This window comes from Lepisma saccharinum, chromosome 6 (genome assembly GCF_977018435.1).
Source record: "Lepisma saccharinum chromosome 6, izLepSacc3.1, whole genome shotgun sequence".
Taxonomy (NCBI): domain Eukaryota; kingdom Metazoa; phylum Arthropoda; class Insecta; order Zygentoma; family Lepismatidae; genus Lepisma; species Lepisma saccharinum.
In genome coordinates this window covers 14,931,593-14,958,669 of record NC_139234.1, presented here as the reverse complement: position 1 = coordinate 14,958,669, position 27,077 = coordinate 14,931,593, and the positions used below count along the sequence as shown (strand labels likewise).

The window sequence follows — 27,077 nt, the reverse complement described above, 5'->3', positions numbered from 1 at the left end:
TCGATACACCGTAACACCAAGACCACTCCGTGCTCCCTTCCTCCCGGAATAACGTTTCGTTTGACGTCGGAGTGACGTCAGCAGGCGAGCGTCACTTTGCAGATATTGGTTCGCCGAGGTGCATAATTGAAAAAAGAAACCGGCAGCAGTTCGGGTTTGGGGAATCTTCTGACGCAAGCTGGACCAAAGGTCACGAAGTAATGTTGTTGCATATTTTCCGGGCAGTTTTTTTTTCCTTTTGTGCTGGCGTTTGCATTCCCAGATGACCAGTGGCGGCGTTAGGGTTCCAAAACTGGGGGACAAGGACAGTTTATTTTCCCTTGGTAGATAAGGTTTAGCATAGTGCAGGGACAAAAGTGGCAAAAAGTAGTGGGGCTACTGACCCCCTCGCCGCCACTGCAGATGACCTATGACCAACTGGGCATAACTTGGTAGAGTACCACGTGCCCATCACTTGGTAGAGTACCACGTGCCCATCACGAGTGTACAATAAGCATTTTAAAATTACGTCCACGGATTTAAATAGATCAAAGTATATATCCCACCAGATTCCGGGACATTAGTGCGTTCCGAAGAAACTTTTCGGGACACCAGGACAAATGATACCATTCCGGGACCGGGACGTATAGCAACCTTACAAAAAAAAAAAGAAAAAGAAAGAAAAAAAAGGAGATTTTTATACACGCATTCACAGCCAGTTGTGTAACAAGACACCAAAACTACGGTCATGGGAATTGACCAATATAATTCCTCACAACTGACGTACTTTTGTTTACTAGGAGAATGAAAATATATCGTTTAGTTTTATATCAGGATACGGTACATACGAAAGGAATGTCATGTGAAAAAAAGCACCAGTGAACAATGGCACCACATGAACAATTGAATTCCGCATAACGACAATCAACACATGTGATTGCAGTTCACCGTATCAGTTGTTGTCGCATATCTTTGCCGTTACTAGTCGTGAGTTCAGGGTCCAGGAATGCGTAAGGAGTGAACTGTGTCTGCATATCGGGATCGCTAACTGATTGTGAAAGGGTTAAGTGCGTAAGATTAACATTGTTGAGTTATCGTTTCGAGAATCTTCAGCGCATCTATTTTGTTCGTAAGTTTTCTTTGTGTTCTCTTGTTCCAAACCGAGGTACGTACATGGTAGAATCGAATGAAAACCTTAATTTGTTTTTGTTTCTGTTCCAGTAGATTTCTGTGTATAGAGTTGCACAAGTTTGCTGTCTTTTAGCACAGACCTATTGTTGATCTACATATATCTTGAAATTGGAGTTAGTGCCTTTATGCCCTAAGAAGAATATGTCTTTGGGGTCCACGTCCAGTCACTTATGAGCCACTGCGAAGGCTTTTCCACCAATCTGCCTGCGAACTTTCTCCTGCATTAGTAAATTTGCATAAGCATACACAAAGAGATTGAATTTTAATTTGCCGAGAAATTTCTGTAAGTTTTAGGCTGGCAGAGGCAAGAAACCACTCCTCTTCACTGGTGCAAATGTATATAGGAGGCGCCATGGACGACCGCAGGATTTTTTCCAGGGAGGGACAAGGAAGGTATTTTTTCCGGGGGGCAAACAAGACATATTTTCCCCAAAAAGAGTGTTGTTCCCTAAATAAAACATTGCTTAAATTTGAATTTATGGTCTTCATGCAATAACACATATTATTGTGGCTAAAATGAAATTATATGTGCGAAATAAATAATTTTTGGTTGACTTTCATTTTCCAGGGGGGTGCACGCCCCCCTTCCGGACGCCCATGGAGGAGCCATTTTTAAAATAACAAAAATGGTGTTTTGAAGCTCACTTAAGTTCTTTTTTGTAAGCAACAGTGGATACCTCATGTAAATTTGAGCTTTATGCAGTCTGTCCTACAACTTGATTAAACTTTTAAGTTTTTTATTTAACTCTTGTAATATTTCAGTCGAAGCATTTACACCTATTTCCACCTATTCGCTGTTAGAACGAAGTTAGTTAAAAGAGAAATACACGTCGCTGATGAGAAACTCTATTCGTTATTCCGATGTTACCTGTGCATGAATCTTGGCGGAGAAATATAGTGCTTGTCATAAAGTCGTACCACCCAAACCTGCTGTATTGAAGTTGAGCGACCTTATGAATTATCCTTAAACAACCAGTATATCCATGGACAAAGTAATACCAGAAGAAACACACAGGAAAGGAACTATTTATGTTTGTATTTTACAACCGCTATTTTCGCATTTTAAAGCTCCTTAGCACGTAAGCATTCAATTTCCTGTCCAGCTTCCGCACAGTTCATCCTGAATTTTGCAGACTAACGAAACTGTCATTTGGAACCACCATAATAATTCTCTCTGCTGTGTCCGTTTTAGTAATGGGCCATCTGTTGCGCAGAGATATTTGCGAGTGGGAATATTTTCCTTTAGATAAAACCACACTACTTAATAGTGAATAGTGACTGTCCTTTATGAACTCTATAACTAAGGTCAATATATCTATGCCCGAATCGAATTAACCAATAAACAAACAGCACAAGCCACTTGCTTTTATTTATATTCACGTCATTCTACGATGGACGTAGAATAATAATGAACAGTTCTTATTGATTACACTACTGCAACTTTTAATCGGTTTTAGAAAAAATCTGACCGCTCTCCCTGCTGACGATGCACATGCCTAAAGTGAACATTCTACAGGGTGCCCGAAAAGCCCCCCCCCCCTCATAGGTCACATTTAAATTGACTGAGTACAGAGTTAAGATTTCCAATGTGACCTACCTTCGCACCAGGATGCTAGCAGGACGAATGCCACAGCTCCAGATTATGTTACCCTGTGCTCAGCAACGTGGGATTCCGTCTACGAACCTGTTTAGAAGTCTGAGGACATATTGGAAAAATTCTCTGATTTGGTCTTTGATGTCCTCGGATGACAATTCTTTCTTTGCCTCCCCCTCTCCAATTTGTCTTAAGATCAAGAAGGAAAGAAAAGGAAAATAACTTCCTGCGACGTCATTGGTAATTATCAAATTGAAGTTCCACGTCTGATCTATGACTTAATTTCTAAGGTTCAGTTCCTTAAGAACCACTCTGTGGTTTATAGCTTTATCTCAATTTCACTTATTGATAGATTAAGGAGGTGCGAAGGACAATTGTAATCTTGATGTAGTTATCAAATACGAGTGCTTCCATTTCTTGTTTAATGACTGGTGATATCTTTTTCCTTCCCAGGAGGAGTACCTTGGCTTTGTGGCGAGACTGATTCTACATGTGAGAGAGATGAGTGAGTACATGTGTGTTTGTTGCTTGCTAATAGAACGATTGCTTGCCAGTTGTTTTACTTTGTTTTCCATGTAGATTTCTCCAAGGCGGAAGTATGAAGGTTGGTCAACCGCGGATAGTTTTCGGCCACTGGCTCCGGCCGTGTCCGAATCGGCAGCTGCTGCTTCCCAGATCACTGTTCCAAACGCGGAATCGCCGTACCATTCTAATCCGAATAGGTGGATTTGGAGGGGAAAGGTGGAAGGCGCGACAAGTGCACCCTACAACTCGCTGTAGCGCTACACTCAGCAGACAATGTAGCAATTTTATCTTTGTGGGGGCGACGTTCACTGAATGGACGATATCTTAACGTGTTGAGAAGACGAAGTCGCATGCCACATTTTCAACATAAGTAGTAAATAGATGCAAAAACATTGTTTGGCTGGTTTCCGCCGTCTGCGTATTGTGCGCCGGGTGACATTCGGACGACTTCAACGGCACAGGGAAGCTCTGACGCTGAAGAGTGATGTGCCGTAGTCTGTAAGTCTAGTCCTGCATGCATTGCATATACGTACATTACATTGCCTTACAGTTTACATAGCGTACGTAGACATCTAACATTAATTTACAATGCTGTTTTGAAGGATATGGGTAATTTTCAATCAAGCCCTTCGTATCGAGCATAAAGCATCCCTATTTGCAAGAACTCTCGTTTTCTGTTAAACATCAGCGTTTAGAAAAGGTAAAAAAGACAAAAACAAATGCAATCTTGATACAAAAGTAGTATATTTTGCATCAATCACGAGAGTTTTTCATAAACATTGTGTTCGAAAGCTATACTCTATCCCCGGCATCTGTGGAGCATCGGAGCATGGTGTTGATCAAATCACATCCAAAATGGTCTGGATCGAGAATACGTGGGGCCCTACCCCTACATCCCCTAAATGCACCTTCATGACATGGTACTATATCAGGGTGGCAACTCACCGGGAATTATGCGTGAATTCTGCTTGAACTGTTTTCCGTAGACGTGAAAAGTTGCAACTTTATTAAATCCCAATTCAATTTAATTTATACATATTTATTATTGCCCTGAGGCAAGTTTTTCAGTTTAACTTTTATTTTTTATCGAGGAAGGAAGAAAATAAAGTGAAAATAAGTGGAAAATAAAAGTGAATTGTCTCAATCCGTTTGCTTTGTTAGTGTCCTTTGCAGAACAATTGACAATTGTATCTGACAGACGGAAGATTATTGCAAGATAAAATATCTTGAAGTCGATTAGGTAAATTTGAAATTCTTATACAATTAAACAGTTTTCGTAGATACTAATCCCGTAACATTTGTGACTTGTGTCTGAAGATTTATTTGTAGTCTGAGTATGTGAAATGGAAAATGTAAACTCTGCACCTTAAATATATGCCATTAAATTGAATTGGATTTTTTTGGATACATGGAATCGCACAGACCCTTTATAGTATTAATAATATATTTGTGTGGGGGGTGAGAAACGATATTAATAATATATTTGTGTGGGGGGTGAGAAACGATAATACCTAAGTTTGAAATAGAGAAACATCTGCTTGCACACTTGGATTTTTTAAAGTTCGCCTTGAAAAACGGGAATTACACTTGATTTTTATCATGGTACTAGAGTAGGCACCTGTATGTGCATGGGGAAATTTACCTTTGCCATATCCATGATTTTCATACTGGGGGGAATATAACCGCAAAGTGAGAATTGTTTACATATATATATATGCATACATACCTATACATACACATGCTGAGGCCTCTATTTTATCATTTTCATGCATTCCACGTTCCATTTTTTGGGGGGAAAGGGTGATGGCCCAGACTAGGGGCGGGGTTATAGCTTAACCAATGCCCTTCTTGGACACGGCACTGTAATATAGCGGTCAGAAAGGCTGTCCAAAGGATAGCTCTGGGGGCAAAGGGCTTCTTCAGTTTCAGTTCTGCAACTCGGACGGCCGCTGCTCTGGAGCAAGGGAGAAATTGATTTTACCTCCCTTGCCGCGAATGGCTGTGCGGAAAGTTACCGTGTAAAATTAATCCGAGGAAGACGTTGTGGGATTCCCCCTCCCGTTCCCTCATTTCGCGTGCGGAAGTAAGTCACGGTAACTTTGAAAGAAAGGGCCGGAGGGGAGGGGAATTTTTGCCTTTGTGACGTGATCTTCTCTCGGAGGGGGAGGAGCCTTATCTATCGGGAACAAGGCCAATCGGTTGCGGGGTCCTCGTGGTGCGAGCGAGTAAAGTTCATTCATGCGCATGCTTCGTCAGTGTTGCAAACTATCGTTCAAGATAATTCACTAGGCGCGTTGTTATTTACTTGCAGCGAACCGAAGAGGCTGCTGCTCAGTTAAACAGTTCACATTTCAAGGGATGATCTTGTTGGAAAAGACACTCAAATGTCAATCCACATAATACACATTCGATACTGCATCCGTACAGGCGAATGTTGCTCTGGCGCTTTGATCCACAACCAGTGTGCTTTACCGTCATTTCTAGCCAGGTAAGCCAGTCCAGCGCCAACTTGTGCATTGCTGCAGTTCGGTGTGATTCGGACTTTAGTGTTTTAGGATCTAGGTGTCTTGGTTTTCTTTTGCGGGCGACTGTACATTCTCGTGCACTTCTGGGTTCTAACGGCTTTGTGTTATGGCTATTGTGATTGTCCCTTCATTCGTTTCGTCTAATCACCATTCTCATCGCCGCGATAGCCAAAAGTGGCAATAAAGCAAAGTAAAATAAATCCAGTCATATAATTTCATATAACACGAAGAAGAGAGCCACTTTGGTCCAGTCAGAGCGGAGTCTGACTACGGAGACCCGGGATCGATTCTCTGATGATCTAGAGCGGGATATATTCTTCCTAAATGACCGTGAGGTCCATGTAGTCTCTAATCAGTGGATACTTGAGGGGTAAAGGCGGCCGGAACTTGTTGCTGATTACATCACATCAACTATGGCCATGCGAGACTCACCTCCAGAGTCGTACAGTCACGGAAATATCTGGGTTGTAACAACACTTGATTTTCATTGCTGCCGTTACAGCCCAGAAGTGTCCGTGACTATACCGCGTTTGGTAGAACCTGTCCCGTTTCCCGCGCTAAGGATCGCTCGACAGTTTCGGTGCCAATGAGAAACGAGGAAAATATCGTCTGCTGGGCAGCGAGGAGCGAATGGAAGCCAGAAGAGAGGCGCTTACGTAGGCGCTGTTCCGACGTTGCGTATTTTAATTGGCTGCCTGGCTTTGACTTTCCCCAGCACGGAGAAAAGCCAGCGATCGCCTAGCGCGGGAACCGGGACAGGTTGTAACAAACGCGGTATACAGTCGTCTGCAATAAAAACCACGACACCTAGAGCCTAAAACACAAAGCCGAATCACAAGGAACTGGATTTCCAGTAGGAATGACTTACCTGGCTGGAAATTATGGCTGCTAGTCAGAGCGAAAGTTTGGTCATATGAAGATAATCTGTGAGTTTGGTAAAGAAGAAGAGGGGTTTTTTTCTGTGGTTTCCGAATGTTCATTGTTTTCGTTCGCTGCTTGATGAAGAAAAACAGATGAGGTGCATTGATGTTTAGGAATTTATCCAAAGCCATGCGACTTGTAGAGGACAGATGTGATTAGCCGATAATGAAAATCCTTATTATTACCAATATATTAAATGTTTGACATCAGAGGCGAGACGTCCGGTCATCGGGAGATGCGGCGATTACAAAGCAAAATAAAAATATTGCTTTTTAAATATTTTAGGGAAGAAGAAAAAATAAATCAGAATATTCGCATATTTGAGCGAAATTAGTCAAGTAACACCATTAAACAGCTAGAAATACGCAAGAGATTTGCTAAGTTTAGCACATCGAAAGGAGAGCCCAGTTCTACACCCCCCCCCCCCCCCCGTGCCCAATCGTCCCGCTGCGTTTCCGTTGAGTTCAATGGTGTCAGGCGGGCCAGCTCATCGCATCAGTTCTGCGAATCCAAGGTCCTTCGACCGCTTTTCCCCCGCTTTTGAAGATACCTTTTTTTTCAGCCTCCTTGTTTACAAACACGGCAGGGTTTCTGTGACATCAAGATGAAACTTCTCAGAATGTCCAGCACTGTAAAGCATGCAACGCTCTTGTTTTTTTAAGAGAAAGAAAACATATTGAAGGGCATCGCAACGTAACTTGCACAGAATACATGATGAAAGTAATGATGCATAGAAAAAATATAAGTAATCAAAAGCATAAATTTCCCCACGGTTAGTGCTAGAAAGAACTGAAAAAAGAAAGCAGTTCTGGATTCATTCTATTTTCTTCATAGTAATTCGTCTTTTAATTTTTTTGGATCCTGCGGTTCAAGTATCGATTTTTTGGGGGAAAATGTTCTTGGTTTACAAAACACGAAGTACTTCCTGCTGCTGTTTTGTGTTTATTATGCTTACAAATGACAAGATTGATCAAGATTTTTGTTCTCGAGGTGATAGATACTTACTCAAACAGAACCTTTTCCCTAACATATCTTACTTTCACACCAGGGATGGGCAAAAATATCAGGATTCCGGAAAATCTAAAAATTTCTATTCAAAAATTCTACTACCCGGATTTCGGAAGCAATCCAAATTTCGGAGAGAGAAGTTTAACAATTTTTTTTATTTTTTAATATTTTTTTATTTTTTTTAAGAATAGATTTAGCCATCTCTACTTCACACGTCATGTACGAACACTGTTATCATCATTATCAATGTAGGAATGCCACCTCCCCCTTCCCCTTCCCCTTCCCGGGTTGAAAGAGTGACCCTGACGTTTGGCAAGTCTTGCGATGACTACGTAAAAATGTCACGCTTCGCCACTGACTTTTTTTTTTTTAAAATGAATCCTGCGAATCTCGTGTATGATTTGATATATCAGAGTTCATTAAAAAGCTTGTTGAGTATACCTTGAATCCATATTTTCTTTCGAAAAATTAAATATTAACGGCAGTGGCTATTCTTCTACGACGTTCTTCCTCAAGTGGCTAGTTCATCTTTTTAGCTTGTCTGCTGTGCGCAATGCCTTGTGGGAACAAAAGTATACCGACAAGTACGGTAACGAGTATCGTGAGAGGCGAAAACTAGCAGATGAGCAAGTACTACACAACTAGTCCCAAGTCCAACTGGAAAATTCAGCAGAAAATCTAGCCTCGTGTGATTCAGGCATAACTTCGTTGAATGGCGTCATGTGTGTTGCCTATCTCCACGGCGAACTTCACAACAAATTCTTCGAGAAAAATTTTGACCATCGCCGTGGAGTTACGCAACACCGAGCAGGGAAGGGGTGTTTTGCCAAGGAACTTTCCCTCTCCAGATAGCCTCAGTGCTAACGTACTCAATATATTTTCTAAACACTCTGTCACGTCTTTGCCAAGCCGGAGAGTACTGCGCCAAAGCAGTAGTCTCGCAAAGAAATGAGTCCGAAAGTTTCACTTTGTGGACACTTCCGGTAATCTTTTTAAAGAAAGTATCTGAAATTTGTTTTCATGTGAGACATCAACAGGCGAACATCGCACAAGAAACACGCAACTACCTCCCTCAGCAACAGTTTTCAGAACGAATGTAGTTTTGGGGAGTGTCGGGTAAGGATCAAAAGTGTGGAGAAAGAGTAGTTGATTGGCAACACTCGCCATCATTGTAAACAATACGACGTCATTGGTGTAGAGGAAGCTCGTGCGCAGTGCAATACCATCGATCGTCGTGCAAGAAGGAAGAAGACGGACGAAAAATCGGAGCAGTGGACATGGAGGAGAAGTCAGCGACACCACCTTAGAATGTACTTCCTGGGACCTTGTAAGTAGCCGAAAACCAAGCACCAGTAATTTACCTCGTATCCAGCGAAACTTTTTACCACAAGTGAACTTACGCAATTGCTCGTCATTCGTCTGTGTTGTCTTTTGTCAGTCGATCACGTGGTTTCGCTGTCAAAAGATCTCGCAAGCGTAATTAGGTTACAACATCGTCGTTCAAGCATATGTGTGTGCCTCTCTCCCCGCTTTCTTGCCGCATGTGCCTCCCGACAAAGCTGAGGATAGTTTGTTTATTATATCGTAATTGGTCAGTCGACGTTACGCAAGTTTGTCTTAAAGCGAATCTGGTGAAAATGATGCATAACTTGGACATGACTTATCATATGTTTCCGGCCTAGTGCTGTTTTCTCGTAACCCCCCCCCCCCCCCGTGTGTTTCGTAACCAGTATTGTAGATTGAAATCTGGTTGAGAGTAACGCGTGTGGTATGTTTACATCCCTAACCAGGTGACGAACATGTAAGAAAGCGCTAGGAACAGGTGCAATAACTCTCACCCTTACTAGAGGGCTCTGTCTCTGAGCACGCAAAGTGGTCGGTTTTCGATCTCGCCACCGAAGTATCCGGGTTCGAATTTCGACCAGGGTGGTATTTTGTAAATAGTGGCACAGGAACTAAGATAGGGGGGAGGGATACATTGTACAGCCAACGGCAAAGATAACAGTAGGCAAATTATATCCATTTTCATTCTTTTTTTTATTCTACTTCCTGTGTTATTTTAAGAAAATGAATTCTGCTGATGTTGTTGACATCTGCTTATTGACGTTTTTATTTCAAATCACCATCGTCACAATGCGAAAATCGACTGAACGAAAATGGTCATGGACAATTCGCAACCATTTCTTTTGCCGTTGGGTGTACTGTGGGATGCACATGTAGTGCGCGGCAAATTGTCCATGACTATTTTATTATTATTGTATCCTATGTGTTTGTAATGATGTTTTTTACGCATGCTGCTGCAGAGGTGGTCAGCATCTTGATTCGTTTTCTTTCAGTTGAAGATCTCATGGGGAAAAAAGGAGAAAAAACATGGACAATTTGATTGGAAATACTTATGCATCCCATTGTACCATCAAAATTTTTGACAGTACTCTCTAAATCCTTTCATGCAAATTATAACCCCCACGAATAATTTGACAGGCGAAAGACTGCAGTTGGACGAATCTTATTTGTGTCTTCCAAACACAGAGAGTATATTTTGTTTACAATATATCCCTATCCAAAAGAATCAAAACCACCAATAACCAATTGTACTACATTGTGGTACCAATTACTTCATCAGTGCGCTTGGAAAGCTTTACAAGGAGATAACCGTTTGAATGAGTGTCAAAGGATGGAATGAATCCCAGAGCTTACCTGTTCCTGAATTGTGCAAGGTTTTTTAAACCTATTAATAACTGTTTTGAAGATAATCATGAAATTTGTTAAAAGTTATTTTTTTGTGAGTATTTCTTTTTATTTTGGCAGTACAAGATTATGCAAATTTTATTTTAACAATTGAGAGCTATTCCAAAAGGAATGGCCAGTGTTTACATACATACTAGACACACACACAAATTAATATATATGGAGGTTAAGATTTGTATCCCCAAATCGAAAAGATTCCTGTGCCACTGTTTGTGAGTGCCTTTTCATCTAATCACCAGTCTTGATCAACCAAATTTTACAGGAAAGCGGGACTAAATAACCTAAGTACATACAAGTTGCTAAAAGAGTGCCACTTTAGTTGATGCACAGCTATAAATTTTTGTTCATTGTTCGGAGTGAGCTACTTGCAAGGGTTTCAGTAGTAATAAAACATTATCAAATATGAAAAATGTTCAGGTGACATAATTCTTTTTTTACATTTCCTTGATAGTATTGCGTATTTCCTTCTTTCTTCCGCTTTTAATGTAGGCAGTGGTCCTTTGAAATTGATAGAAAAACCAATTAAATTTGCAATGTGGAAATAACTGGACATTACCTACTGTTTAGTTGATATGAACAAGTAAATGATCAAGTAAATAAATTCAAAAGTACATGGAATCCACAAGAAGGTTCTGTTGCTGATAAATTAAATAATAATAGAAAAGCAGATTATCCTTCAGAAGTCCTTCATGGCAGGGTGCTATATGCACAGGGAACATTACCTACCTATTCAATGTTAAAACTCCTTTTAACGTGCCCACTATGAAATCACTTAGTATGCTGCAAATTGGCTCCCTTCCAACACATTACTAAGAAATGAGCCAAAACGTAATAAGTGCTGACGTTAGCTAAAATCTAATCACAGATTTTGAAAGTTCATGTCAGCTGATATGTGTTTTATATGCAGTATGTCTATATCAATCTTTTTGTTTTCGAATTGACAGGCAGGTAAAGACGTAGTATACTACAAGCATGCAAGGACATTTTACAAAGATTCTATCATGTAGGCTTGGTTTGTTTGTTGATTCATTTAATTTTTGAGCAGAAATATCAGCTGTAGCGATCTTGAATGTACTAATTTAGAGCCTGTGTACAATCGCAACTTTGTAGGTTATTACTACAATTATTATTGTTCCAATTTGATAAGAAATATACAAATTAAGTGTTTGTATGCTTGATTGTATACTATATATACACACCCTATTGCTCATTTCAATACATGTAGATTGTATGATTTTTAATATCTATATTTCATGGGAAAATGTGGAAATAATCACATGATGAAGTGACATCCTGTTTATGCATTATTTATAATATGTTTTTAATGTTTTACCTTATTGCCAGTGTGACATTTACATGCCCTCTCTCAATGGCCTGTATTAGCGGCCACAAAATTGGCAAAAATATGTTGGTTCTGGCATACGGCAACTTAGACCATGCCTTATTATTACCCATTTCAAATATCAATCCTTCCTAACTAACTGGACCTACAGTTTAAAGTGTGAACGGAACAACTATGTGCCTCCACTGGAGAACAAATCTGGGACCTCTTGATTACAAGGTTAACAATGTTACTACTATACTACTACAACATCCGGGAGGCCCAGGTTCAGTATTAAGTAACCTTCTCCTCTCATCTCTTAAGTTTTTTTAACACTTCAACATGTTCTTTGGACATTAATGCAAGAAATACACTGGAACATATGCCAGTCCTATCTGATAGAACATTGCAGGGAATAATACTGGACTATGTGAATGTAAATACATCTTGACATCCTCAAGTTTATTTGTGTGTGTGTGTGTGTTGGGGGGGGGAGGAAAGTTTGTAGAACAATTCTTGTCTCTTCTTCCTCTACAATAATCATTTTAATAAAGTTATATCTTTAGCAAATCATAGCCACCTTAATGTCCCTAGGGCATCGAGTTGTTGGTGAGAGGCCCTTTGTCAGTTTCACCTGTCATTGTTGCAATTAACCAAATGACAAAATGTGACGGGATGTCAAGAAATCTCATTTTCAAAAGTAGTCCTTTACATTGCATATAAAATCCAGCTAATTGTGTTTGTTTAATTTTTCTCATTGGTACTCCTTCCACTTCTTCATAGTCTGCATTCATTAACATATTTATCTGTATTTGTACTCACCTACAAGAAATACACTTTTTTTTTCTATTTTGTTTATTTTCGTATAATTTTACTATCAGTCCTTCTTTTGTGCATGTATATCATTTTGTTTCTTTATTTATCAGTTCTCTAGGTGCCTTATTGAACAGGAGCATTGAGCCATCAATTCACAGTCTCTCTTGAAAGGTTCCAGGTTCAAGTGTAATCAAGGGTGTTTCTTTGTGAGGTCTTCAATTTTATCTAATTATTATTCATCCTCATTGTTGCAATTAGTTAAATGTGTTGGAAGAAATATAAGTTTTCTAAATATATAGCTTTGTAAAATTGGCTGCTGAAAAGCACAATATTGCTGCCTTTATGTAGGAAAGTTCATTGTTGAGAAATCAACCTGACAAAAGCCTTGTACTTGTTTTCTGTGAGTATTTAACTGGGCTTGCAGTCATCATGATAGAACATCAAAGATCCACTCGATCTTATAATTTTACTCTTAGCAGAATAATTTTTGAATGACACCTGTTTTCTGAAATACGTTCTGTTTTTCTGTTTGATATTAATTTTTGTAGAAATTGATCATACATGTGTAATGAAACATCTGTAACACACACATGTAATCAGTTTCTGCAAACATTACTGTCATTATGAAACAAATTTGTGACCAGATGTACATTGAAAGACTGTGTGTTATAAAACTAATTTCAGTAATTTGTTTAAAGAAGTTACTCTACTATAACAAGCTTGTGGCAACCGTGATAAGCAGGAGTGGTTGTGCTAAATTGTTTTTGATTTTGTTTATTTCACGTGAACATTACACCATGTAACAAAAATTTGTTTAAGTGAAATTTTTTCCTGTTTCTGATGCAGTTTACTACAAAACACTAGAAAAAAACAATTTTACATGTGGAAAATTGTTTTTAATGAAATGACAATGATTTTCTGATTTTTTAGTAAATGCATGTATTTGGGACAATGAGAGCTGGTTTACACTGATAAACAAGTTTGAACACATGTCAAAATGGAGTGAAGAAATATAAAGAAAGGTCTACAGTACATGAGGACCTGTACATTCCATGTAAAGATAATAAGGTCTCTAAAAATGTGTTGTTTTCCTATCGAGATGTCCATCAACTTCTCTGATCAGTCCCCAGATGTAATCGCCTAGCATCCGCTCATTATACTATCCCTGGTACCTTCTTTCAAACAATTGTAAGTCCTGATGGAACCTTTCGCCCTGTTCCTCTGACCCATATGGGATTTGAAGACATCTAGATGTAAGTGCAGTACATGCATCTTTAGAGACATTCTGCATCCCATTGCTTTTTAGTTATTCAGAAGACCCTGTACTACATCTCTGTAATTTTCCAACCTGTGATTACCCAGGAAACCATTCACTATGTCCATGAAGCTATTCCAGGCATTTCTTTCAACAGGTCGAAGCTTTCTGATGAAGTCGTCAGCGTTAAGAAGTTTCTTCACTTGAGGGCTCACAAAAATTCCACCCTATATCTTAGCCTCGGATAGTTTGGGGAAAACAGTCTTGAAAGCTTCCACATTTGTATGTAATAATCTTTTCACAAATTGCTTGATGAGACCAAGCTTAATATGCAGGGGAGGCATTAGGATCTTTTCCTGCTTGAGAAGGGGTTCCCACTTCATGTTTTTCGGTCCAATCTCTAACTCCGTCCTTAAAGGCCACTCAACAGTCTCAAAATGTCTACCTGTATCCCTAAGGCAGAGAAAACAAGGATACTTTGTGTTTCCCCCTTGTAAGCCCATCAAAAATTCAATCATTTTAAAGTCACCGATTACCTCCCACTGATGTTCAGCATAGCTTACCACCTGCAGAAGATGTTGAACACTGGAGTAATCTTCCTTTACATGAGTCAAATGAGTGATTGGAATTGATGATTACTCATTTCCATTGTGAAGGAGGACAGCTTTAAGACTCCTGCAGGAGCTGTCAATGAAGATCCGCCAGTTCCTTGGGTTATATTCAAACCCTATTTCTTTGAAAAGGCCATCCACACTGTGGCAATAGCATATTGTTTCTGTGAGAGTGAAGTATTGTGAGAAAGTTTCATGACGCTTCCTTTGGAGGGATATCTTGCAGGTGTTATCCAATAGGTTCCACTGCTTTAATCGCGATGTTAAAATTTCTGCATAGGATTTTGTTAGTCCTAGACACTTTCTAATTAAACAAAATTTATTTTCCAAGTGAGTTTACACAATTGTGTGATGTATTATTTGTCCACCTTAAATTGTATACTTTAGAAAGCACTACAATATTGCACTAGAGTTTTTGGATACACTGGAAACAGCTATAAACTTACGTAGTGTTAATAGAGATTTACCAAACAGTACATTTCACCGTCATAAAGTGGAATTATATTTCAATTTTATCTCGGTCTCAGAGTAGTCACCCTGTAATACAGGATGAACATGTTGTATCCACCAATATCAGTGTATAACCCTGTCCAAATGCAGGTGCATGTGGCCTGGAATCTACCTTAATAGACAGCTGCAAGACTTGCATCATTCTGCCATTGATTATATTGGCCAGTTCGAACCCGAATCACAGTGAAAGCTTTCATCCGAACATGTTCCATTCAGGAGACTCGGGCAGACTCACTCCTCATTGCCTGCCATCCTGATGTTTCTCCTCTAACCTCCGATTTTGCACACTGCCATGGGCTCTCCATTATGGATAGATGCATTCTTCATTGTACTGTAGTCACAATGGCCACTCCATCTCCTGAATGCCTCCACTGCCATGCCACTCCATCTCCTGAATGCCTCCACTGCCATGATTCGTGTATGAACCAACCAACAACATTCCATGGTGTACTGATTACGAGCCTTTCAGCATGGGAGGTCCCTCCACATACATGCCTGTGTTAAGACAGGTATATGACTGAAATTAGTAGATACAATATGTATCACCCTGTGCAAATAAAGCAACAACACCTGTGTTTTGTTGTTACCATCATGACATTCTAGTTACCTTCATGTGTAATTTTATTCCCTGTAGTGTTTTAAAAGGTAGAACTAAGATGTTCCTCACGTGTAGCTAGGAGAAGGTTTTTCAAGATAAATCCACATGGAACCATATTTGCGTGCAACAGTCATGCCTTGTGAAAAAAAGCTTTGACAGATGCTGGTTTTAATTTCAGATACAAAGAAAGCTTCAGGCATGGGCACGCCTGGGGCTGTGGGTCAGGGTATGCCAGACCCAATCAATGCGCTCCAGACCCTCGCTCGGCAAGGTGTGTATGTCATTGTGAAGTTGTATTTGTGTGTGCATGTCATTTCTCCAGCATCCATTCTAGTGGCTCATTCAGGCAACACCTAAGGTATTCGTCTGCTGTTAAGTTCCATATTGCCTGTCCTCAGAAGTCAAACGTCACTAAAGTATCACCAATGTGTATGTAACCACATTGTATTAACATTAAAACAATAAAGAAGTCAACTGCACTGTTTCACATTGTGTACCATCAGGAGAAAATTGTTCACCCTAAAATTCCCATTTTTGGCAGACAAGTCGTGTAATGGTAAAAATCAAGAGGCAATGTACATTGGAGGGTTCTTTTTCACGATAAGGTGCGAGTTGTAGAAATTTTAGCAAAATTTTAAAGAAGTCCCTAACAATGTGAATTTTCTCCTTACCATGTCTGACACAACCTAATGCATACAATTGTGGGCAATTTGTGCAACATTGAGTGATCAACTCAGATCTAACCACCAAAAGTTCCAAGTTTGAGTCTTGTCTGTGAAAAAAAAACACAAATTAGTTTCAAGCGATCCTGAATTCAATGTCAATGAAGATGTGAAGTTTTGTAATCAACACAGCATTGAGAGTCCAATTTACGGGTGACTTGTATAAGTCTCAGTCTTCCCTCTAGAAAGGCAGCAGCAATGAGACTTGATGCACAATGTGCCAGTGAACGGAAAGCTACTCGCAAGGAGATATTGTATCCATATACTGTGTGCTCCTTATCCATTGGGTGATAAGGATGAATGATTCGACTAAAGTAAAGAAAGAATACACACAAAGGAATACCATTCTCTGACTGTGAAGTAAACCAGAAAACTTTGGTAGTTCAACATGCTGATCCGCTCGAACATTTGGTGGCTCAGCATACTTGTCCACAAGAACCTTTGGTGACTCAGCCTGCTCACCTGCCGGAACTTTTAGTGGCTCGGCATGCTTGTATACGGGAACTTTTGGTGGCTCAGCATGCTCGTATACCAGAACTTTTGGCTCACTGTTCTTGCCCACTGAGGTAGCAAACGGGCTATCATCCCATGAAGTTTAATGTTAGTTATGAAAAGAATAGGTCTTCTCCTACCCTATTGCTAATCTTTGGCTGATCAATCCTGACCCCAGTTGTCAGTAGATATCCAGAGTCTCAGTGTTGATGCAGCTTGGTGGAACTGTTCAAACAGAAGTAGCTAATTGTGGTCTAGAAGCCAGATAACAGCAGCCTTCAATAAACTTGGCAACAAAAGCACCTCTAAGCATAATTATCAGTCATGCCAAGTCTGTACATCTACTTCATGAAGTTCGTTTTAAGTCCACAGTGCACACATAGGCAAATTAGAACTAGACCTACAGTTTAAAAGTTTGATCCAGACCACTATGTTCCTCCACCAGGTACCAAACCAGAACACCTTAATTAAAAGGGTACAACATTACAATTATGTTATCGGACAGGCTCTACTTCTACATGATATGGAACTTAACACAAGAATACATTAAACACACTGGATAGATTTCGCACCACATTTTTGTCATTCATGCACCTTATGTTTGTAAAAAATATATATATAAAAATTGTGCACTCTGCTCATCTGTTGCACTTACTTTTTCTTCTGTCACTTGGTTTTTCTATTCTACAATTTCATAATGAGAAGATGTAAAGCATGGAAAGAATTTTTATTTGATTTGATTTTTTGTAGATGTACAGATATTAAATTGTTTGCCATTTCCAAGTTTATTTTATTTATTTATCCTCTTTTAGATTGGAATTACTGTATGTGTGTGTGCGTGTGTGTGTATATATATATATATATCTACATGTATAATTTCACTATGTGTATATTTGTAACAACAACTCATATCTAGTGTGTATGATGTTGAATTATATACTAGTAGTTTTTGAAGCAGCATTTTTGATGTGAAGAATTATTTTTATTCAATAAACTAACAAGGGTTTTATTCCTGTAGTAGGTGATCACTTCATCATTGTGATTATTTTAACGTTATGCTTTAGCGTTAGAAAGGAATGCCCACGAAACAAGATATATTGCCTAAAAGAAAAACTTGTTCTGTTCTTACAGTTTTATATAGTTGTACCATTATTACAGAAAGGGACACTTTTTAGTATGTGTGAAACACACGTGTGTTTTGAATGTTAGTGTTTATAGTGCCTAAGCTATTTTAAAAAGGCACAAAATAATGTTCCATCTGTGAAAAGTGTGTTCTGAGTTTTTTTGTTTAGGTTTCTCCACAGATCGATTCAGGAAGTATTTGAAGCAGGGTAGCTACTCACCGGGAATTCCTTGAATTCCAGGAATTATGTGTGAATTATTGTCTCCGAGAATTCTGCGTGAATTTTTCTCCGTAGATATGAAAAATTGCTACTTTTATTAATCCAGATTCCATTGCATTTATACATATTTATAAAAATGCCCTGAGGCAATTTTTGGCAATTTTTTTACAGTTTAGCTTCTCTTTTTATTTAGGAAGGAAAAGAAAGCTATGTGGAAAATAAAACTGAATTCTCTCAATTCATTTGCTTTGTTAGTGTTCTTTGTAGAGCAGTCTAACTGACAGACTGAATATTATTGCACGATAAAATATCTTGGAAGTTGATTAGTGAGTTTGAAATTTTTATTCAATTAACAATTTTTCGTACATTTTTACGTTCCATGACATTTGTGACTTGTGTTGTAGTCGTATTTCGTGTCTGAGTACGTGAAATGGCAAATGTAAACTCTGCACCTTAAATTAAATATTTTGAATACAGGGTCTGTCCTGAAAGTAATAAGACTGGTTCTAGAAAACCCAATTTTATTTACAATACTTCCAAATACTCTTAATAATTCAAAATAGGACACTTCCGCAGTAACACAGCATTTCCAACGATCTTGCCATTCTTTGTATGCCTGCTGGAATTCCTTTTGCGGGATGCTGTTCAAGTTGTGTGTCACGGCCCCTTGAATGCCATCTATGGTCGCAAATCGGTGTGCTTTCAAGACACTCTTGGGGAAGAGAAAAAAGTCACACGGAGAGAGATTCGGGCTGTACGGTGGCTGTGAAAGCGTTGCTATATCTTTTGCGGTCAGAAACTCTGTAGCAACGAATGTGGTGGACGAGGATGCATTGTCATGATGCAGCATCCATGTCGTTGCGATCTCAGAACCTTCGGCACCAGTTTTGCACACACCTTTCGCATCTGCAATTTCTCAGTCACAATCTCATGAGATTCGGTTTTTGGAATTCCCAACATGTCTGCTATTAAACGAACACTCAGGCGACGGGCAGTGTTCAACAACTTCGCACACGATCCACATTTTCTTCAGTTTTCGTCGTCGAAGGGTGCCAGGATCGCTGCTCATCCTACACACCTTTCCTTTAGTTTTTAAAGGCTTTATGCCAGTTAAAAACTTGGGCTCTGGACAAACAGTCGTTGCCGTAGGCTGTCTTCAACATTTCCATCGTCTTGGATCCAGATTTACCGAGCTTCACACAAAACTTGACACCGTAATGCTGCTGCTCAATGTTCTCTGCATTGTTTCCATGATGCGTCTCTCGGGTAGTGGTTATGTTCGCCGGCTGTCCTGTCGCTCTCACTGCTCGGAGAAGAATGAACTCGGTGCCGTTGAAAAGCTTAACTTCCCCTCTTTCTTTCCCCACCATCGGTTTTCCCTCCAAGTGAGTCTGCATGCGACACCAGGGCCAGTCTTATTACTTCCTGGACAGACCCTGTATATACGTATATGTACCGTTTATTGAATTGGAGTTTTTGGATGTGTTCGAATCACACACACACTTCATATTGTTAATATGTTTAATATATTTGTATGTGTGTAGTGAGAGGGTGTAATACGTAAGGTTGAAGTAGAGAAAACATCTGCTTGTACCATTGAATTTTTGGAAAGTTCATCTTTGAAACTAGGAATTATACTTGAATTTTATCATGGCCTTAGAGTGGCCACATTGTGAAGGCACTCCAGCATTTCCTCCCCCCGATAATTTGGACTTCAGCAAATCTTCAATAGACGTAAGAGTAAAGGGCAATAACCCCTTTGACTTCATTTTCAATGTTCATAGTCGGGAACAACTAGGAAAATGTTTATCCTCCTGTGCATTAAGAGAAAGCTCTATTCTAGGGATGGGACCGATTAATCGGTACTCTATCGGTATCGGCCGATATAGGCATATCGGTGTATTGGTTTATCGGTAAAATTACCGATTATTTTACCGATCCGATATATTGATTATTATCTGATAATTTAGTTCAAAATTCTGCCATTTTGTTGTAATTTTTATGGTTAATATCCATGCCCTACTTTCTAAAAAGTAAATGTCTAAATATGCAATTTATCTTGTACTGCAGTCACCTTGAAACACACATTTATTAAAGAGGTCAATGAACCTTTCAGGTTCAAGGACCATTTCTAATTTTATATCGGACCGGTAGAATATCTGTTATCGGTATCGGAAAATTTTATATCGGTACTTTATCGGTATCGGCCGAAATTTCATATCGACCCATCCCTACTCTATTCAGAAATGTTTAGTAATTTTACTGATAAAGCAATTTCATGTGTTACCACCCAACATATATTTTTTAGAGGGTGCATATATTATTCATGTTGAGAACTTAATACTTGCCATTTAACATCCGCTGGTGCAGTGTTTGTAAATTTATTTGGATACTCACAGAATTGGTAAAATTTTCATCCATCCATGTCTAAAATATATACATTAGCTTTTTACCCATTCTTTTTGTAAGTAGTGTGCATGTGAAATGGAATGCAGCTATTAAATTACACGTGATAAAAATTGTTATTGCTTCTGGTTATTTGTGAGACTCTCTTCCTCTCATTTTACTGATGTACATAGCTGGTTTTGTTTAAGTGTATTATTGCATGTAACTAGCATGACTTTGATTATTGGTTATTGTTTTCGTAGGTACAGCCATAAATAATTCAGTTGTTCATTTATAGTTCCTAGAATACTGTAAACTATATTTGTATCACCATGAGAAGTTGAGAATTTATTCATGTATTATTTCTTGCTTACTTTACATAAATGTTTATATATTATATACTTGTATTTTGTTTAGCACATGTAATTTTATAAATTTGTTGTCATCGGTACCATACGAAGTTGAGTGATGCGTGAGTATAGCCATATTATTAGTTCAGCACAGACAATTCACAACATGTATGGGCATTAGGATAGTCCGTAATAAGAAAAGTTAAAATCTCCCTACCAAAAATTCACAATGTTCCAAGTATATTTACTTGATACTTAACACTATCAAAGTTTCAATGGAAGTCTTACGTTTAATGTATAATATAGACAACAACTTGGAACTTCATTGTGATATAATGTTATTGCTTTTCATGTTACTTGGTCATCACTTTATGGTACCCCCTGCCTAATTCACTAGTGTACAAACATCCTATGCACAAGTAGAAAAGGATAGTTCAGAAATATGTTCAAGCAAGATTCTTTGAAATCTGGACTTGCTCCAAACCAGAGGAACAATTGCTTTAAAATGGGCAGGTCTGTACATTTATAGCATCAGCATGCACACAGAGATAGTGTTTATTCCTTGCATCTTCTTCATACAACTTACTGTACACAATGAAGGAAATTATGTTTCCTGTAAAAATTACCATTAGCAGAGAACTGTATTCCGGGAAGAATTTGTGTGTGAAGTAATGGAGACGACTGAACATTTTACATTTCCAAGAAATTTCTGATGTACATAGTGCAGAAAATCTTTGAGAATTAAGCACTTTCAACATACGACCATTCAAAATTTCCTGATTATTTGGAGTCTCGGAAATTGGGAAATGTTTACCTAAAATAGGGATTGGGTCAGGATTTTTTTTTTTTTTCAATTTTGGAATCTGCACACTTACAGTGATTTGCAAAAACTTAAAATGTGTGATTGCAATTTCCTCATTGCTTGCAGAGCAAAATCAAATTAGTTTTCACTTTGTATGAGAGCTGGTGGACTTCTTGATATATTTTTTTATTACTCAATTGAATACAGTGAAGTCATCTATTTACAAAAACTTCTACTCAATTTGTAAACAAGAAATAGATAACATAATAATATTGCAATATAAAGTAAGTGAACAGTGAAAGGTATTTTGAGGGTATTATACCCACCTCTGCCCTCTCAACCAGACTCGTGCCAAGGGGTGGGGAAGGGGGTTGATGCGGGTTATAACCCTTTGGCCCAATATTCCTAAAAAAAATAATGTCAAAGGTAGGAAAATATGACAAAATGAGGGCTGACTACCAAGAAAAAGTATACATAATCCCTCCCTTTGAAAATCCTGGGCATGCCACTGCTCTCAACACACCCTCATTAGAAAAATATATAGCATAGAGAACATAAAGGAGATAAACTTTCCTTAATAATGTTTTGCTTATTGAGGCTTCCATTTTCATGCTTTCAAACATCATAAAACAATATTTTTATTGTATTATCTTGTTTCGGGTGTTCATTTTAACACTAGTGTACTGTTTTACTGTTGTTTCTTTCCGGTTTAAAATGGCTTCTGCTATACTGGAAAGTTCAATAAATAAATAAATAAACAGTGTTTCGATCAGATGCCTGCTTTGAGTACCTGCTATTAAGATCTGTGGGTGCACACAATACATGATTGTGTGGTTGAGCTGGCTTTCTCTAAATGCTCAATAGAAAGATGTGCCATGACTGGCTATGGCTTTGAGGATACCGGATAATATATTTTTGAAAGCAATAAAGTTGCAGTTCACTCCTTAAATTCTGATTTATTGACAGTCTGAAGTCAATTGATCAGTAATTTGTTTGTCTTGTGAGTTATGTCGGTAATTGACCTTTGACTGGTTTCCACTTCTCTGTTTGCAATGCTGCATTCATGGAAGTTCCAGGTTTAAGTCCTAGTGTATACAGTGGGTGTTTGTTTGTATTTCTTCATCAATTTCCTCTAATCATCATTCATCCTCATGGTCATGAGTAGCATAAACAAGGGAAAAGAGACTTGTAAGAAGAAAAACACAACATGCCATCTTCATGCAGTGAAAATTTAATGTTCTGTATGGTGACACCCCTCGCCTCCTTTCTGTGTCAAAATGGAAGGAGACTGAACTTACCCCCAAAGCAAGAGGTTCAATAATTCACTGCCTGGCTGCATATTTACTATAAAATCGAAGACAGTGTGTGTATCATGCTGCATTGTTTCTAGATGTAATAAGGTGATAACAGTACAGGAGTTGAACCAAATTCTGCTCTCATCAGTTTTTGACCCGTTACTCCGGGTAGGATGTATATATGATAAATAGAAATATGTGGTTGAGTGGTAGATGGGTGATCAGTGGTTATGGTAGCATGCATGATTACAACCTTTTCCAGCATTGTTGACAGGAGATGTTATATCAGGACGTATGAGTAATTAGAAATTTGATCCTTTCCAGGAGCCAACACCCTGTCAAGTAACGTGGGTCCGCAGCCTGGGATGAGTCAAGGCATGATGATGGGGATTGGAGGTCCACAACAGCCTGGAGTGATCCAACAGCAGCAACAGCAACAGCCTGTTTCAGCTGGCCAGTGTGAGTTAACATTCTATCTTGAGTTTACACTAATTTTTGTGATTGGCCAATCTTCTTCTTTCTTAATGTCCCCTATTTTGAAGAGCCATGTGGGTGTTATTCATTCTGAAAAAAATCATCTGTTTATATTACTTCTATAACATTCAGGAAAGTCTTGGCAGGAGCTGCTTCTGTTGTAGTATAGATATGTCTATTTGTTTCATTGTGCTGTACACTTGCTAGTGCATTTTCCAAAGATGAAAATAGACCAACTGTAGTGATTCATTCCTCAGACCAGTAGCTCCAACTTAAATGAAAATTAGGTGTGGAGGGCAAGATTGACATGAACAAAATTTTGTGTGTAAATATGTACAGTGGGATCCATGAGTATTACTGTGCAAATTGTCCATGACTGTTTTCATTAATTTTTCTCTTACATCGTATGTGTTTTTGAGCGATGGATTTTTATGTATGTTGGTGCAGAAGTTGTCAATAGCTTGTTTTGATTTTTTTCTTAATTCTTGAAGCTCTTATTGGGTCAAATAAAGTGCACGAATATGGTGATGGACAATTTGCACGGTAATACTCACGGATCCCACTGTACATCCTATGTCTATAAAGTTCCGAGACTGATGTAAGCCACACAAAGACTCGTGTGAATGTTGTGGAAGGAATTCTAAGCAGATGTAATTTTTCAGATTTTCAAATAGCATTGTTGTTTTTCAAGAGGAGGAGAAATTTCAAAAATGGCTTTGCTGGTGTTGGCCAAATGTCCGTTCGAGTTTTAACATCAGTGTGAAGCTGAAGGCAATGAAGCTTTATTCAGAATCTAGTGTTTTGAGTGGCACAGGCAATTTGTGTCCAGCAAGGAGTCTGAGGAAGTCAATGAATGACGACACCGGATGAGGCAGGCTGCCCGTGAGTTCACAGAAAGAAAACATGGTTTGCATCAGAGATAAGGTACAGGAAGATCTACTGTAATGTTGCACAGTTGGCTGTTGCCTTGAATGTCAGTAAGTCAAATTGCCACCAAATTCTGTGGGAAGGCTTGGGTAAAAACTCTATGCTAGGCATGGTGCTATCTTGTGTGTGTTAATTTGATACGCAAGTTTCATAATGATGCTATGTTCGTTACGGTGTCATTACCTACAATGAATTTTGGTGTATGTTGTTCACATTGGATGTCCATGCTTCTCACAGGAAAAATCATCCCTGACAAATGACATGGGGGTTCTTCCACCATGTCCTGTCACTTAACAGAGGTGGGTAAACTAACGTCAATACCACAGGAGAGTAATAAAATGTGAAGTGGCTTCACAGGGCAAATATCCTTCTGAGGAGCAACAGTAATTACCAATTTATTATCTGCTATCCCATACTTAGGTAACGCCATAGTACATGAATTTGAGGAGGATTTGCAGTAGATAATGCTACGCTGACCTGATTTTTCACCTTCCACTATCAACTTGAATTGTGCAGCACCTATGTAAGTTATCAACCTCTGAACTTTATGGACAAAGGAGATTATGTATTTGCTCTTCTTGAGGATTTTGAGGGGGCAGAAAGTGTCTTGTTCCCCCTAAAGGCTGTGCCTATACCTCAGACAACATTTTAAGTATCCATATTGAGGTGTAGAATATATATATATATATATATATATATATATATATATATATATATATATATATATATATATATATATATATATATATATGTTTGTGTAGACTACAGTTTTGAAGCTTAGGTAACAAAACACAAAACTCATAAAGAGTATTAGCACCACTTGCACCACACCCAATAAAATCTTTGAAATATAATGTGCATGGTTTATGAAGGATGGCAGGAGCAAGGTAACAATTTTGCAATCTTGATAACTGCTGCGAATTAGCCTTTCAGCTGAAATTGTAATAGCAGGTAGATACTTTGGAGGACTGGCCAGATATATTTATTGAAATCTGCCAGTGTGTTCAAGGGTGGCAGATGAATAACTGATTCACTGTTAAGCATACTATACATTTTGTTATACTGCATTTTCAGAATTATTTTATTCCAAAGCTTAGAGTACCCAGTGGAGTTAACATCGCTTGTCTTTTTGTCTTAATAGTCAGGTTTCCTTACAGATTTTTCATGCTATAATTCCATTAATTTTTTTCCTTCTAGCTATTTTTATTGCATACATTATTTATTGTTGGGTTATTCAGAATTTTAATACACATCCACATAGAAATTACAATTTTGCTCTTTGCTTTCTATTGTGTATGTATTTGCAGTTGTGCAAAGTATGGGAGGCCAGAGGCCTGTGCAGAACTTGAACCCAATGCAAGGTCTCCAGAATAAGATGTCCCAAAATGCAATGGGGATTCCACAAGGTCCACAGGTAGGTAATCCATGCAAATCTCAAGTTTTTGAATGATTGGAAGGGGTTAAAATTTGTGTGCAAAGTTCAGTTAATTAGTGTTCCAACAGAATAATCAAAGAATGCATTAGACCAAAATATTGACTAAAATGCAGGAAACAGATCGGAACTTCATGTTTTTATATTCTGCCACTTAATCCAAGTAATAAATAGTTCTATGAGTTTTCAAAATTCCAAATATCAGAGTGATATGAAAGAGGTTGCAACATAAGCTTTGAAAGATTTTTTTTAATGAGATATGTAAAGGTTTATAAGAAAATAGATTAACTGTGCATTTCAGTATATTTACTGTAGGAAATGTAAAAGATTAAAACAAAACATTTGTGGATAATCACTTATGTGGTGGATCTGTTAAATCTCTCCTTATGCACATACTAATAATAAAGTTCCTCCTAATTTGTTTACAATAATACTGATTGTCATTTGATTGTATATTATTTTTTAATTTCTAATATTCAGTTTTATATCATTGGCCTGATCCCCCTGCAAAAAATACTGTTTCTTACCTTACAATTTACTATTAATATTACACCAGTAATAGAGTAAGTGATAGGGCTTGGAGGTTGATGACCTATGTTCTAAAAAAAAAGGAAAATGTCTAAAAATATTTTTTAAAAGTCCTACAAAATTACTTTTGATATTGAAGTGTAAGCATTTGTGAAAGTGTGTGAATATATTCGACACAGTTTAGAATTTGATAGTTAAAGTACTGAAATTAGGGATGGGACAGATTAATCGGTACCCTATCGGTATCAGCCAAAATTGGCATACCAGTGTAATGGATTATCGGTAAAATTACCGATTATTTTACCGATCCGATACATCTAAAAATATATTTTTATTTAGTCCAAAATTCTGCCATTTTTTAATATTTTAATGGCTAATCTCATGCCCTACTTTTTAAGGAAAATACGTCAAAATATGCAACTCCTTTTGCACTGCAGTCACCTGGAAACAAGCATTTATTAAGAGGTCAATGAACCATTCATGTTCTTGAGGACCATTTGGAATTTTATATCGGATCGGTAGAATATCAGTTATCGGTATCGATAAATTTTATATCAGTGCTTTATCGGTATTGACCAAAATTTCATATCAGCCCTTCCCTAACTGAAACTAAAGAGGAATTGAGTGCTATTGTCATTTTTCTTTTCAACTGCTTGCAATGCCATGTTTTTGATTCCTTCCTGTCTCTGTGTGGTTCTCTGTGAAAGGATGTCACTCTATGCACT

At 38.3% G+C, this 27,077-nt stretch overlaps 1 protein-coding gene across 8 annotated transcripts in view; it reads left to right on the top strand.

Annotated features, from left to right (window-relative positions):
- The window catches only part of MED15 (mediator complex subunit 15), a 93,968-nt gene that overhangs the window by 35,948 nt on the left and 30,943 nt on the right, over positions 1 to 27,077 (top strand). For 3 of the 8 annotated variants that reach the window (XM_083123551.1, XM_083123553.1, XM_083123550.1), the window contains exons 3-6: positions 3,218 to 3,269; positions 15,781 to 15,873; positions 23,316 to 23,450; positions 25,700 to 25,806. In XM_083123551.1, the coding sequence (XP_082979677.1) occupies positions 3,218 to 3,269; positions 15,781 to 15,873; positions 23,316 to 23,450; positions 25,700 to 25,806 (387 nt within the window). Of the gene's footprint in view, positions 1 to 1,012; positions 1,109 to 3,217; positions 3,270 to 8,946; positions 9,071 to 15,780; positions 15,874 to 23,315; positions 23,451 to 25,699; positions 25,807 to 27,077 lie in introns of those variants that run through there. The other 5 variants (XM_083123555.1, XM_083123556.1, XM_083123554.1 and 2 more) reach the window with 5 other exon arrangements.